The 16,408-nt window shown below is 43.3% G+C and overlaps 1 protein-coding gene across 2 annotated transcripts in view; it reads left to right on the top strand.

Annotated features, from left to right (window-relative positions):
* The window catches only part of PGGHG (protein-glucosylgalactosylhydroxylysine glucosidase), a 58,376-nt gene that overhangs the window by 17,688 nt on the left and 24,280 nt on the right, over positions 1–16,408 (top strand). For both annotated transcript variants that reach the window (XM_083163988.1, XM_083163989.1), the window contains exons 6-10: positions 3,070–3,201; positions 4,616–4,727; positions 9,799–9,871; positions 12,812–12,948; positions 15,087–15,220. In XM_083163988.1, coding sequence (XP_083020114.1) covers positions 3,070–3,201; positions 4,616–4,727; positions 9,799–9,871; positions 12,812–12,948; positions 15,087–15,220 — 588 coding nt within the window. The remainder of the gene's footprint in view (positions 1–3,069; positions 3,202–4,615; positions 4,728–9,798; positions 9,872–12,811; positions 12,949–15,086; positions 15,221–16,408) is intronic.

Raw genomic sequence — 16,408 nt, 5'->3', positions numbered from 1 at the left:
GCTGAACAGCGCCTAGGCAGCCGTCAGCGACGCCACTGGTCACTGCAGCAGCCAGGTAGGTAACAGTATGAGCAGGGACAGTACAGTATCACATAGGGAACGCAAACTTGCCGAGCTGCACAGCGCCTAGGCAGCCATCACTGGCGCCACTGGATGTTGCAGCAGCAGGTAGGTAATAGTTTGAGCAAAAACATTGCAGAGACAGTACAGTTATCACACAGGGGACACTGGGTACATATGGCTGAGTGCACAGATCCTAGGCAGCCATTTGCAGAGCCATTTGGGGTGGTGGTGGTATAGGGGGGGAGGTCAGCGTGGAGGAAGGACAGAGTGTCAGTCAGTGAGGCCGTGGGCCAATAGTTGGGGTCCATAGGAGTTGTTGGAGCCTGCAACAACAGGGCACACCAGGTGCTTGTGCGGCCAGGGGATCTTGCTCTCCCGCTGCAGCAGCAGGGGATGTCCTTTGGGCCACCTGTTGTGACAGAGCATCATATTCACTAGAGATAAGCGACCCAGCTGCAAAGTGTCAGTTAGCCCAGGATTTAGTATTATAAACTGTTTTAGGAAGGGGGGGGGGGGGTAGTTACAGTCCATGGTAGTGGATACTGTAAGTCTGCCTTAATGTGAATACACCTGTATATCAGCATAACCATTTATATAATATATATGGGTATCCTTAATGTATTGTAGGGTATCTTGGGCAATGTTAATGGCCAGGTCACCATACATACTGTAATCTAATTTGTTTATAATAATAATGGAGAGCAGTAAGAAGTCTTTTGATGGGTGTTAAACAATAAAACATATGGAAATAAGCTTATTTTATGGTGTAAGTCACCAATAACACGCCCAGTAATAAGATGATTTGATGGTATTGCTTCCACCAGTTGCTCCATGGTAAGAGCCATGTGGAGTAACAACAGAGAGCAGCCCTGCCTGGTCCCAGTACTTAATGTAAAAGTTGAGGAGAGGCATCCGCTGATAAAGACCCAGGCCAAGAGATTTGAATACCGGTAAAACTAAGGAAACCTTTAAAACCAAACCTTTCAAGCTTGTTAGCTCATATACAGTATGTCCCCTACCCCGAGCAATATCTGTTAAAGGCTATTTCAGCATAGAGAGAAAGCCAGGAGTAAAGGGCCCCATACATCAGCAATTAATTGTGACAATTTTCAGATATGGAGATGGTTGCCACAATTAATTTTAGAAGTGTGGGCTCCCCCTTTTGGCAATCCCAATCAAAATCGCCAATCGATTGCTTAATCAGGTTTTTAAACATGTTTAATAATCTGGTATTATCTGCGGATCTTTTTTAGATGTGTGGGCATTCCCAATTCTTCGTCTTCATCTATTTACATTATGAACAGCTGAAATGACAATCGATTGGGGCAATTTCCAGATATGAAGATGCAATCTTTAGATGGAAAAATCTGCCGATCACTGAAATAAATCTGTAATGTGTGGGCAAAGTCAGATAGATTGTAAAATCCATTTATCTGGCCAAAATATCCCTATATCTGAAAATCCATAAATTGTGATTGCTGATGTATGGGGCCCATAAGGGTTCCGGGTTGCAGGCATCCTGTGCAATTATCATATATAAAACAGCTGCCTTGTATTGTTAGGGGCATATTGAGATTGAAGAGGACTATAGGGTGATAACTGTGGCATTACACTCCTGGCTTTGGCATCATTATAATTTGATTTTCCAACATCATCTTGGGGGTGGGGGCGGGGGGGGATTGTCTTTGGGGATGTATTAAGTTATTAATGAAGTAATCTGTGCCATGGGCCGAATCTTTTAGTAAAAATATGATAACAAAACTAACACATTTAGCCCTTCAGTCAGAGGAAAGAGCCTCTTCCCAGGCTAATATAGGCAGATCCAGCTACTCCAAAAAATGTATCAGTAGGCTGTGGGATATATTCCTATGTATTGAGATCATAGAGAGCACGAGGCAAATTGATTTAGAATATCTATGAGGTTTGAAGTCCAAACCTTATGAGTATTATATAAATATTTAGTACAGTTCATTGCATTCATACCCCAAAGTTTTTACTTGCCCTGTTTCCTCAGCAATGGCTCTTCAGGGCCACAAATAGTTCACATTTTCTAGGTAACCTAGATGGATGCCGGCCTTAATCCATTTTGAGCGTTAATGAGATCCTTTTTTAATTTAGGACCATTGGATTAAATATGGGGAATCTGGGTTCCAAAGACCTCCTACTTCGCATTCCTGTTTCTAACGGTACCTTGCATAGCTGCCTCTTCCTTCAAGGGGGCACCTGTGTTTAAAAGACTGACTGACTTGTCCTGAAAGCTTGTATGAAGATAAGGCATCTTGTATAACTTGCTTTCCTACATCTTCTGTGATCACATAGTTATGTAGTTGCCAAAGTCTGAGGATACATTTCTTAGCAATGGGTTCTCATCACCAAACCAAGGGAGCATGGTAAGACCAGACAATGAATAGAGGTTAGCGAGATGTTGCAGGGACCATTTATCACAAAGCAACTTATGCCTATAAAAGTGTTATTTCTGAACATGGAAATAGAATGTGTGGTCCTGAGATTTTGTTTGTTTAATCTGGCAAGAGTCATAAATGCCAAACTTGGCTAGCAGTTTATAAGCAGCTGTAGAAATATTGAATGACGATAAGGGGGACCTCTTAGTAGTAGTGTTTGCGGTCAGGGGGCAACAGTAAAGACACCCCTAACAAACAAACTTTCTTTAATGTGAACTTTTTGGAGAGGTTTATTTAGGAACAGTATTTCTCTCCTATTAAGGGCATATAACAGAACCAAAGTAACACCACTATCAAGGGAGAGATGTATCCAACCTTCTAAAGAGGACAAGGGGTTGCCATAGCAACCAGTCACATTGTACGTATAATGAATCTAGTACATTCTTTATGATTGGCTGATATGGGCAACTTCTCTATCTCTCATCTTATATAAGTTGAATGTTGAAGGTTTAGAATGTACAAGGTTTAGAATGTACTTTGTCTCAATGGCAAATGAGCCTTTTTTTGTCTCAATGGTAAATGAGTAATGTCCTTTCTAACTTAGGGTGCAAAGTTCCCATGGGAAAGTGCTGTAACCGGATGTGAGGTGTGTCCAGAGAAAATATATGGCGACCAGGAAATTCACATTAATGGTGATGTCCTGATGGCATTTAAACAATACTATCACATGACAAAGGTATATATATAGTATGGTATCTATTACTAATTCCAGCAATAAAATATTTTGAGCAATTATTACTCTATAGATGTTTTTAGGGATTTTGCCATTTTATAAAGGATTCCTTCTTCAAATTATTTTTTATATTTCTATCTTTACTTCTTCCAATCTTTGAATAATGGGTGCAGTGTGTGTGTGTGTGTGTGTGTGTGTGTGGTGCACATGGGCCCCTGGGTCCAGGGGGGCCCCACATAGCACATGCTGCACCAATGTTTATTAGCTTACCTTACGTCTCACGTTGGCACTGCAGCTGAGGCAAAAAATACCTGGAAAATGCCCAGTTGCTGGGACATTGCAGGCGCCATGTTTCCAGAAACCTGTACATGCACAGTAGACTGGCACACACATGGCGCCCTCCTCTGTTCATTGGATCCTGTCTCCCTCCTTATCATTTCTGTGGCATGGACTGAGGAGTGTGGTATAGACTGCTGACACTACGTCTAACCTTAAATGCAGCCTAACCATAATTTCATGTGTTGACATTCTGATTGTCGATATTTTAAATCTATATATATATATATATCTATCCACATTATTATTTTGACATAATGGCATGTGACATTTTGCATGTGAACCCGCTGACTACATCCCTGATATAACAACATTTTTATTTAAAAAAATTTTTTAATTGTGTTTGACCATTTTTATAGTGTTATTACTTAGGTAGAAAACAACCAGCTGAATGTTTTCCAGATAGCAGGGTCTGGAGAATTCCTTATGGATGGTTTATCGACACCTCACCAATGATGGACTCATGTAGGGACAGATTACTAATGGTTCTGATGGAGCTCTGCAGCTCCAGGCCTCCACATAACAATAGGCCCAACACCATAACAACATGATGATGGTTGGATATAAATCCTAAGTATCAAAACTGCATTCTTATTTGACACATCTATGCAAATGTTGTACTTTTATATATTTAGGGAGACATCCAGGCTTATAGTGTATGGGTTCTATCTGCATACATGGGATTGGCCTCACCTCCTCTACTTCTCATAATAGGCCCATGAACATTTCCAGCTCCAGGCCCATTAATCCGGCTCTGGGTTCATGGCAGAGCTGCATCATCCCACGTGTCCAGTAACATGGGCACATGAGAAGCAGTGTATAGGCAATGATCAGCACTCATATATAATCTATCAAAAGTCCTAACTATATCTTCTCCAAATGGATCCTGCTTTTTGTCTGCTGGTATGGGCTTGAGATGTAGATAAATAACTGGACAGCCATGGGATCAGTATACTGTGACAATGCAGCACTAAGATAAATCCTCCATGCATTCAAGAGTGGTCACACCTGGAAAAGACAAATAGTAATGACTGTATTTATTTATGTTTAGTCGTTTTCTTCTTCCTGTTTACATTTTTAGGATTTAGACTTTTTTGCTTTGAGCGGAGGCTGGGATGTGGTGAGCGCAATCGCTGATTACTGGTGCAGTCGTGTTGTGTGGAGTGAGGAGGAACAGTGCTATCATATCACAGGTACTGTACGTGTCAGGCTAATGCATACCAATATACCGGATCAGTCTTCCACTAGTATCGTATTATGAGTATGAAGTGCCAGTTTCAGCTTTCCAGCATCAGGTCAGGCCTGTTGGTGAGAAGAGGGATTTCTTACTGTATAGCAATTACATTAAATACAGGACTTTAGCTGAATAGACTCTGTGGTCAGGATATAACGAAATAATATTTGTGGTCTAATTGTTTTCACAGTCTGCATTTTGCTATAGTGTCCAAGTTCATTAAGAGTCTAATGTTTTTGGCTCTGAAAATGTGTCGTTGGTAAAAAGTTGAATCCAGATGTTTTCCTTATGTTAAACATACGACACAGTGGAGTCCGAGTTAGAAAAGTTTAACACAAAACTGCTCTATAAAGTGACACATAATTAGAGTGTTTTTTTTTTAGGGGTGAGTTGTATTCAGCAATGATGAAAATCACTTACAAGTTCACAATTATAGAACATGTTTTTTTTTTATTATCTCTAACCTTAAAAAATTAAAAATATAATTTGATCTCTCAAAATACCTAATGTACTGTATATGTAATTTTTGCACTTTGCCCCCTAATGCGTCTTGTTCACAAAGGGATACGAATTGAACGCACAAGCAGCATCTGCTGATTGCAATTATTTGCAGCGTGCCTATATTCTGTATGTTACTGCTACTGTCTGCATACAAAAAGTTATTCTACAGCGTTACCCTGCCAAACAGTGTAACATTATTTGGTATGCATATACAGTTGCATGCAATGCTCTGATATGCCTATATTCTGTGTGTAATTGAGAATGTATCTGCATACCAAATTATGTTATGTTATTGTTTATCACAACAGCTGAAAATCAATGAAAGTACACAATTACAGCAAACTTGCAACAAATATTGGTACTTGTTTCCTAGAACGGCCACAATCGCGGGCATCGTCTACCTTAAAGTTAAGGTACACGATGCCCACGATAGACCCGATTTCCTTTGAAATCAGGTCCATTTTACCGGCAAAGGCAAAATCGCGGGCATCGCGTCAGTCGCGGCCATTAACATTGCCCCCGACGCGATGCCCGCGATTTTGCCATAGGCTTCAATGTTAAAATATTTTTTAACATTGAAATCGGGAGCATCGCGTCGGTCTTGTGCCATTATAATGGCACTAGATGAGATGGACTTGATTAAGTCCATCTCACATAGGAAACAATGTGAAATGGGCCAATATGACCCATTTCACATTGTATATGGCCCCGTCGTCACCCCGCGATTGACGCCAATCCGAAGCGTGGCGAGCGCAGCGAGCCCGCGAGGGGCGGCGGTGCGCGTCCTCCGACCTTTTCATACCCCTACTATCCACGTCGGCGTGAAGTGAGAATATAAAGTGTGGCGAGCCCGAAGCGTGGCGAGCGGACGCGTATACCTGTGAAGTTATACGCGTCCCCTCGCGGGGCTCGCCACGCTTCGGGCTCGGTGGCTCGCTGCGCTCGCCACACTTTTTATATTCTCAACTCCACGCCGACGTGGATAGTAGGGGTATGAAAAGGTCGGAGGACGCGCACCGCCGCCCCTCGCAGGCTCGCTGCGCTCACCACGCTTCGGGTTGGCGTCAATTGTGGGGTGGCGTTGAGGGGGTAAAATTGGGGGTCTGGGGAATATTTTACATTGAATCCAATGTAAAATAGGGTCCCAGGGACCCTATTCACATTTGATTCAATGTAAAAATCGGGTCGGTCGTGCCGGTCGCATCGCATGCGATTTGGTCGCATGCGATGCGACCGACGCAATTTTTCCGACACGACCACCCCGATGCAAATCGGGGTGGCCGTGCTAGGAAACAAGTACCCAAATATTTAATTTTAGCATTATTTCTAACTTTAAAAATAAAAAAAATGAAGTTTGATCTCTCAAAATCGCTCATATACTGTTTATTTTATTTTTTTGCACTTTTCTCCCATAAAATGCATATTATTCACAATGGGAATATGTAAGTTATTGTGACTATATATCTGCATACAAAATGTTATGATAAACAATAACATAATTTGGTATGCAGATGCATTCGCAATTACACACAGAATTTGTGTACTTGTCATTTATTTTCAGCAATGCCAAATACAAATTATCCAATAAAAACCCCAATTTAATTATGTCCAACTATATAGAGCTGTTTGGTGTGAGACTCTCCAGCTCGTCTCCCATTACATCCTGGTTGGTTTAAAAAAGCCACACGCTTATTGGTCTAAAAATACTGTGATTGGTCAGATCTAATTTGCATTTAGAGTATTAAAGATGCACACCGTTACATTGGTTGAGCCCCAGGAAAAAGTCGTACATTATAACATCCGATTTTAGTGAATTTATCTATTATGGGTGGTACAGAGGCTGTTGGATGATGCTGCTGGAGCACAGCCACCTCCTGCTGTATTACTATGCCGCCTTAAGTACTTTGTTCCATGCTGGTGTCCTGGTTATCCAGGAGCAAACGCAGGATTTTCAGAAGGGGGTTTCCAGAGGGACGGAGCAAAGCACGGAGATGGACACTTAAGTGACCCAGTATAAGCCGGGTCAGTTAAAGTATTAAAGATAGACCAAATGTATATAAATAATAATAATAAATATATGTATACATATCTATACACACACACACACACACACACACACATATATATATATTATACACATACATATATGTGGGAGCCACGGCCCTCTATCCCTATAATAGGATTAAGTGAGTAATTGGATTACTCTGCTAATCCCCTACTCTATTGTTCAATGTATTGTATTGCAGCTGAGAACAATAGGATATCCATGGCCTAAGGAAGATAGATGAGATGTGCTCCTACTGTACATACATATATATACTGTCAACAGCAGTGTAGACCCCTGGGCATAGCAATGTATTGGGGCCCCTACCGATCCTCCAGCGGTAGGGGTGGGGGAAGCTTTGATGTCCCGCAGGTGGTAGGGGGTATTATATCAACCACTCAGCATGTAGGGCCTGGATCAGTAATTTCCACTAATTACCCCATTACTGCACAGATGGTGGGAGATGGGGTGGGAGAAGGGGGTATTTGGCTGAATGAAGGGGCCCTGATACATAACTTCCAGGGTAGTAGAGGATGTTTAATATGCAGAGGAGGGGTGTATAGTGGAGTGGGCTTATTATCCATACATTTTCTGGTGGGAGGAAAGCTTGCTTGACTGCAGATATCTCCAGTTCCCAGAAATAGATTTGGTACTTATGTAGTATCTGGGCTGCCGATTTCTAAATCGGGTCGGATCGGGAGATCGCATCGCATCGCATGCGACCATGCGATTCGATGCGATGCGATGCGATGCGATGCCCCGATTTTTCCATAGGAATCAATGTTAAAATGGACTGAGTCCATTTTAACATGGAATTCAATGGGAAAAATGGGTCCTTTTCATACCCCTACTATCCAAGTGGGCATGGAGTTGGATATAAACCTGTGGCGAGCGTAGCGAGCCACCGAGCCCGAAGCGTGGCGAGCGAAGCGAGCCCCGCGAGGGGACGAATACCGTCCCCTCGCGGGGCTCGCTTCGCTCGCCACGCTTCGGGCTCGGTGGCTCGCTACGCTCGCCACAGGTTTATATCCAACTCCATGCCCACTTGGATAGTAGGGGTATGAAAAGGACCCATTTTTCCATAGGAATCATTTTAACATTGATTCCTATGGAAAAATCGGGTCATCGCATCCGATATCGGATGCGATGCGATGCGATGCGATATCGCATCGCATCGCATCTGATTGTATGCCTTAACTTAAGGCATACAATCAAAAAATCGGCAGCCCAGATACTACATAAGTACCATAGATTTATTAGATTTTAAAGGAATTAAAAACTAGAGAATCCCACCTACCAAATGGTACTAGGGACTAGGGGATCAGAGTTCAGGAGGCAGAGCAATCTGCCACCTAGTATATAAAACTACATACCAGGTTTGTGGAGCTGGAGCAGTAACAAGCTACTGGAAGGCTGATATCTCTGGTTCTGGGAACAGTAGAGACAAGCTACTAGTGTCCATCAAACGGGGAGAGTCCCAGCTTTTGGAATATACCCTCAGAAAAACTATAAGTCAGAAAGAACCTGAAATATCTGACTGGGAAGAGCAATTAATTGGCTTGGATGGGGACCACTGATTTTAAGTCAGATATCTCTGGTTCCCAAGGGCCGATTTAAAAAATTCTTATACCCATGAAAAGAGGGGACCCTCAGCTTTCAGCCTAGGGCCTTTAGACTCCTGGGGAGGGGGGTTTCTGGGTACTCAGAAACCCCCCCCCCCCCCTGTGTGCGCTACTGTTATCAGCTGCTGACTGACTAACATGTTCAATAACAATGCCAGTTTCTCTTCCCCAGAAGGCCGCACAATGTACTATCTGGCAAGTTTTCTATATTAAACTCCCCCCTCTTTTATTTATTTTTTCAATAAAACTATCGCTTTATTCTTGTGCAGTGTAAATAGTAAGGTTGCAAACTTGAGGCATCTCTGCATGTGTATGAGAGCGGTCAGCAAACAAAACCTGTTGTGTGACACATAAGAAGCATAGTGCCTGTGAGCCTGATTCAGAGGTGGAGGCTATGTATGTGCAGTCACTGATTCTTATGTGTTCACATCTACAGAAATATCCAGCACTTGCAGCTGCATTAACAAGGACTGCTATTGCTATATTACTAACAAAATCGATTAACATTGCGCCCTTTTAAGAGTTTCTACATAAAATGTCAGTTTTAGGAATGATATGAATTATGTTTTTTTATTAGACTTTAATTAATATTGGCCAATATTGCGTGTTTATTGTATTTTATGTGAACTTTTGAACTAAGAAAAAAATATATATTCCAACCAGCGTGGTTTCATTTTTATATATTTTTAGTTTTGTAATTAAAGGGGCAGGTTTCCCCTTTCTGTCTCAGCAGCAGGTTGGAATAATATTAAAGACCAGCGCTCAATTGACTTTTTGGAGAATGGCTAGTATTAGACTGAGAGGTGCTGACCTGTATTACTCTCCTGTCTGAGTCATTGCCATTCTCCTCTGTTCTGCCACAGGGGTGATGCCTCCAGATGAATACCACAGCGATGTAGATAACTCCGTCTATACAAATGCTCTGGCACAGATCAGGTGAGGACTGCACATACCCTGACTAATATGTTCAGCTGTAGGGGGTGATTCAGATCTGATTGCAAAGCTGATTTTTTTTCTCAAATGGACAAAACCATGTGCACTGCAGGGGGGAAGATGTAACAGGTGCAGAGAGTGTTAGATTTGAGTGGGGTTATTTTGTTTCTGTGCAGGGTAAATACTGCTTTATTTTCACTGCAATTTAGATTTCAACACACCCCAGCCAAATCTAACTCTCTCTGCACATGTTACATCCACACCACTTGCAGTGCAGAATGGTTTTGTCCATTTGAGAAAAAAAGCAGCTTGGAATCGGGTCTACATAACCTCCATAGTTCTAAATTCTATAACATAACCTATAACTTATTGCAGGAACACAAGAGTACAGTGAGCACAGTATATTTTGCCTGTAAGTTCATCCATGTCCCACGCCTGCCTGTACGGAGCAAGGGGATTATTCTGGTTAACTTGCTCGGATGCGAATTCCCACCCTTGCTAGTCCACCAGAACCCACCCTACCAATGGCAGACCACACGCCGTGCATGTTCGCACGGCCTGTAAATGGATATTTTACATAACCATCCATTCGCAGGCCGGGAGAAACTCCCACATATCATCGAAAGGTGTGGTGCATGCACGCATATATAAAGTGACTCTCAGGTCACTTATATATGCAGGCACATTTGGGAGGAACTGGGTGGGCCCACATCACCGGGCGATTACCATGGGAACGCCCAGCATTTTTATGGGAATGGCCATGAAATGCTGGGCATTTCCATGGGCAAGTACTCACTGCCCCCTCCCAGCCCCCCACCCCCACCCTTGCCCACCACCCACAACCTTGGGTGCATGCATCCGGCAAACAGTCTATTCGCCTTGGCCACACTCACCTGTCGTATGCACGTCCGCAGAAATGCGGCTGCACATGCGCATAAGCCAAACATCGGAACCGGTGTGAACGAACGGCCGCTGTGAACGGACCTGAAAAAGGTCCCAAGTGTAATAATATAGGAAGCTTAAAAAGAAATGGAAATTTTAGTAAGATGTAGCTTCTAATTTCCTTGCACTTCCAAGGGATCACCCATGCACTACAGGTATGGACGATACCTGTAAAAGGTCTTTCAGAATGCAGTTCCCAGGCCTCCATAAATTGATGCACTTAGTACTGTAACGTGCAACTGATTTCAATAACTGCAACTCACCATGATAACCCTTAGGTGGCAGTAGATAATTATAGAAAAATAAAATGTCAGTACTAGTATAGATCATTTACTGTAAGTTAGCTAGTATGAAAATACATTTCATGTCATTTAGTATAATTACTATTAATTTAAAACCCATTTTCCAAAGCTGAACTATCACAGAAATATTTTTTTTAAATTTAGATAGGATTTAGACTGTAAGGTCTTTAGCACGGTATCCTCTCTGATCCTACCTTTTATCCTTTTGTTATTTTTATCTTATGCATTTTGTGAATTTGTATTTCTTTCTTCGTTTTCTTTTCTGTACATTTTTATGTAACCCGTGAAAACCCCATACACTGTTTTTGAGATGTATTTTTAGAAATAGTATAACATTGAATTAATTGTGCGTATGTATACTCGCCTGTATTCAAGGTAAAACCCATATAGCATAGAGACTGCTACAATTTTGACGGGTTTCCAACTAATCATCACCAGTGAGCACTTACACCTACTTTATATTAAGTTAAAGACAAACCGATATCTTTTCACTTACAGTATGTTGTACCCTGTACAGAACACCACTGCCTCAACACACCCTAAATGATCATTGCGTAAGGGTTAATATGATGGAAACATGTATGACTTTGCCTCACCCGTATATTGCGCACACTAACTTCCAGAGCATGGGCAGTGTGGAACCATACAACATGCGCTCTGCAAACAGGCATACAGTACTCTGTATTATGGTGTGTACACACGGCAGGATATGCCGTGAGATGCGAGTCCCGATACGATCAGATCGTATCGGCACTCGCATCGCATGGCATGCATGCAGAGGGACAATATGGACTATATAGTGCAGATCTGCACTATATAGTCTTGCCTGCCCTCTCTATTTCACTGCCGATTTGCACTCACACTGGAGCGCGCATGCAATATGGCTTTCGATGTTCACTATATTGGCAACATCGGAAGCCATATCGGCCCGTGTGTACACACCATTAGACCCTTTAGTTCTGATGCTCCTTGTCACTATTATGAGGAAAGTGTTGTACTCAAGTACTAAATACTAAACAGAAACCTCCAAAACCAATATAATCTTTTTAGTTGGTAATTACATTTATTCTATTTATTTATTTATTTATTTTATTTATTTATTTATTCCTGGCTTCTGATAAGTTCTGCTCATCAATATTTTACACTTATACAGTACAAACACGTGGCTGCACTGACTGACTGCTTATAACTAAGCAAAGCTGCTATGGTTATTAACACTTAGGGGCCGATTTACCACCATCCGCATATGAAAATGTGGATGCGCTGCGATAATATCAGCCCACCTCGCGATGCGATAATTGACTGTATCCAATATCTGATGCAGGGACAGAGCTTGCGACAAAGCTCTGTCCTTGCGACAAGTTTCTACCACCCTTTCTGAAATAATACCCCGCTGCTATGCTGTGCAAGTGCCGCTGCCATTGATGTCGGCACCCCCCTCCTCGCTAGCATTCACCTGGAATACATAGCTAATCACACTGGCCAGGTCCCTGCCACCTGATTTAGCATGTGAGTCCTGTGATTTGCCATCTGAATCTGGCATTATTATCACATGGTTCACTACAGGGTTTTTCTTTTAGTAATATTGCCCAGATCGCAAATAATATAAATTATTGGAAATATTGACAGAAACAATATATTGCATTTTAGAAACTAACATTTTCTAGAAAAAAAAATTTCTATCCTTTTGTTTCCCTAGTTTAAACTTTTCCATAGACCTTGCTGTAGATTTGCAGCATCCCATCCCTGACACTTGGAAAGATGTAGCAAGCAAAATTAAAGTGCCTTTTGACCCCGAGTTGAATTACCACCCGGAATATGATGGCTACATAACAGGTAACTTTAACAACCTATAACCCAAGTTTCTAATTATTAAATAAATATTGTAGTTTGAGGGAGGGAAATAAACCTTGATTTAAGACAGTCATAGAAACAAAGAAATGGTTTTGTTTTAAATATAAGGAATTTGTGTTACCTACATGAGCAAAATTCAGAAATAAATAACACTTGGGTGTAAACCAGGGTTGCCGACTTTTATATTCTCCTCTCCGGGAGATGTTGCGTAGGTGAAAGCGGCAAGACTGTGAGAGAGCACGAATGTGGGGGGTGAAAGAGAGGGAGGAGTCAATGATGACACCGAGGCAGCGCGTTTGGTCGGTGGAGGTGATCTCGGTTTCACCAATGCTGATGGAGATAGTGGGAGAAGAGGGGATGTTCGGGGGATGGAAGATTAGAAGTTCAGTTTTAGCCATGTTTAGTTTCAGGAAGCGTTGGGTCATCCAGGCTGAGATGGCCGTGAGGCATTCAGAGACCTTGGACAGGAGTGATGGGGATAGGTCGGGGGAGGAGAGATAGATTAGGGTATCATCAGCATAAAGGTGGTAATGAAAACCATAGGAGCTGATGAGGGTGCCCAGAGAGGTGGTGTAGAGGGAGAAGAGGAGAGGGCCAAGGATTGACCCTTGGGGAACACCGACTGGGTAGTAGGAGAGGAGGAACTCGGAGTGGAGACGGAGAAGGAGCGATCAGAGAGGTATGAGGTGAACCAGGAGAAGACCGTGCCAGTGATGCCAAAGGAGCGGAGGGTGTTGAGCAGGAGAGGGTGGTCAACAGTGTCAAAGGCAGCCGACAGATCAAGCTGGATGAGGATAGAGAAGAGGCCTTTGGATTTAGCCGATAGTAGATAGTTAGTGACTTTGGTCAGGGCAGTTTCAGTGGAATGTAAAGGGCGGAACCCGGATTGGAGGGGGTCTAGAATGGAGTTAGCAGTAAGGTGGCTTAGGAGACGATTATAGGTCAGGCGTTCTAGGAGCTTGGAGGCAAAAGGGAGGAGGGAGATGGGCCTGTAGTTGGATGGAGAGTTGGGGTCCAGATTTATTTTTTTGAGAATTGGGGAGACAAGAGCGTGTTTGAAGGAGGAAGGGAAGATCCCAGAGGATAGGGAAAGATTAAAGAGGTGAGCCAGGTGAGAGCAGACTGACGGACTGAGACGACGGATAATATTGGAGGGGATAGGATCGAGCGGGCAGGTGGAGGGAGAAGCGGATTGAAGGATGGAGTGGACTTCAGCAGCAGTGGTGGGGTAAAATGAGGACAGGGGTTGGAAGGAGGGGAGTGGAGATGTAGGAGGGGAGCAGGGAGAGGGTGAGGTCATGGCAGCAGTGATGGCAGTCCTGAGAGAGGAGATTTTGGTTGAAAAGTAGGTAGCAAAATCAGCGGCTACGATGGAGGACGGAAGAGCTGGAGGAGGGGGGGAGCGCAAGGAGTTGAAGGTGGCGAAGAGCCTGCAGGGATTGGATGATTTGGAAAGGATGAGGGACTTAAAGTAGGATTCCTTGGCCAGAACAAGGGCAGAGCTTAAGGAGGAAAGAATGAATTTGAAATGGAGATAATCCGCAAGGGAGCGTGATTTCTTCCAGAAGCGCTCAGCAGTGCGAGAGCACTTTTTAAGGAATCGGGTGATAGGCGAGTGCCACGGTTGGGGGTTGGAGCATCGAATAACACTGGGGAATGCATATTGCCACTTTATGTGCTGTTTACACCCAGTTTACCACAAGTGTTATTTATTTCTTAATTTTGCTCATGTAGGTAACACAAATTCTTTATATTTAAAACAAAACCATTTCTTTGTTTCTATGACTTTGTCTTAAATCAAAGTTTATTTCCCAGAGAACAATTTGCCTGGGAATAAGCTGCTTGTACACAGTCCCCTTGGAACAAGCTGCATGTCCCCATCCAGCAGCATAATTGGCCACATACAGTAGCCCAGAGTAAGCTGCTCCTACACAGAACCACAGACATAACCATTGTCAACCAGGGGTGTAACTAGAACTTTGCAGGCCCATAGCAAAGTTTCAAGAAAGCATCTGTGGCTGATCACCAGCAGCATCACTATTTCTGAAAACCCTAAAATAGGAGAGATTTCCATTTGGTATTTATTTTAATATTGTTATTTGTCTTATAACATTCTACAGGCGAAGGGGTGAAGCAGGCAGATGCTGTGTTGCTCGGTTTCCCTCTCAGGTTCCCAATGACCCCTCAACAGCGTAGAAATGATCTTAGAATCTATGAAGCAGTTACAGACCCTGGTGGACCGGCTATGACATGGGTAATAATCTCGCACTTATGACTTTTATAGATTGGTATACCACTATTCATTTCCATTTAATGTACATGTGTATTTAATTACTTTAGTGCAAACTTTTTTAATTTAACTTAATTTTTCTGTGACTTTCAAATACTCCCTCTCTCTCTCCCCTCTCTCTCTCTCTGCATCAACATGGAAGAGACCAGCCAATTATAAACACTGCCAATGGTGAATTGAGGGGGGGGGGGGGGTGTGACCGTATTGGTCATACTGTCAATGCTACTGTTCATACTGTCGATGCTAGCTAAAATACAGTGAGTGTGTGATATTTATGTGTTTTTTTACCACCTACAGGCACCTCCACAACCCCTGTCCCTTAACAGAACCCCCCATACACCCACTGCCTGCCTCCTTACATCATCCATCTGCTCACCCACCTACCTCTCCCCTGCTTCCAGATACCCTGCCTTCTGTCATTAGCCCTCCCTTCATTCCCTGCCTTCATAAACTCCCTTTCCATCCTCATTGCTTACAGAACACCCCTAATTCCACCTCCTGTAACCAGTACCCCAGGCAGTACCCCTCCTTGTTACCCAACACCGCCTTCTTGCTGTTACCCATACTGCCATACCACCTTCCATGCTACCCATATGGCCATACCACCTTCCCATACCCTCCAACTGTACCGATTTAGCCGGTAAAGTACAGGTTTTTTTAACAGTCTGTACCGGCTAAAAAGAAAGTTTACTGATTGTACTGATTTTCAGGGTTCAGTCAGCTCCTCCTTGGCAGATGCTGATGATTGTTCGGGCCCGGGGGTAGATATAGAATATATTTCTGGCCCTTAAAAATGGTTCTGCACCCGTTTCCAGAGGTGCATTGCGGGTTCAGGCCAGCATCATGACATCACACAGCAGCCGCAGAAACTCATGGACTCCGGGGCTGTCAGTAATATAAACCTAAAGCCTCCTTGAGACACCAGTGCATGCGCTTGGAACAGCAGCATCTGCTGGGAGGTGAGGGGAACGCTCAGTGGCCGGGCAGTCAGACCACAGAGCCCAGAATCTGGCAGCTTGGAGAAGCCGATCACCCGGGCCAGAAGCACGGTGTGCATCCTCCTGCGGGCCAAGTAAGAGCAGGTGGCGGCCGGAGAGTGACATAGAGACACAGAAAGTCTCTATTTGATGCCAGGGAACTGCTGCTGCTGGG

The sequence above is a fragment of the Crinia signifera genome, chromosome 11 (assembly GCF_055691185.1).
Source record: "Crinia signifera chromosome 11, ASM5569118v1, whole genome shotgun sequence".
NCBI lineage: Eukaryota > Metazoa > Chordata > Amphibia > Anura > Myobatrachidae > Crinia > Crinia signifera.
Note: the sequence above shows the minus strand (reverse complement) of the source record. Positions and strands in the feature narration are given on the sequence as shown.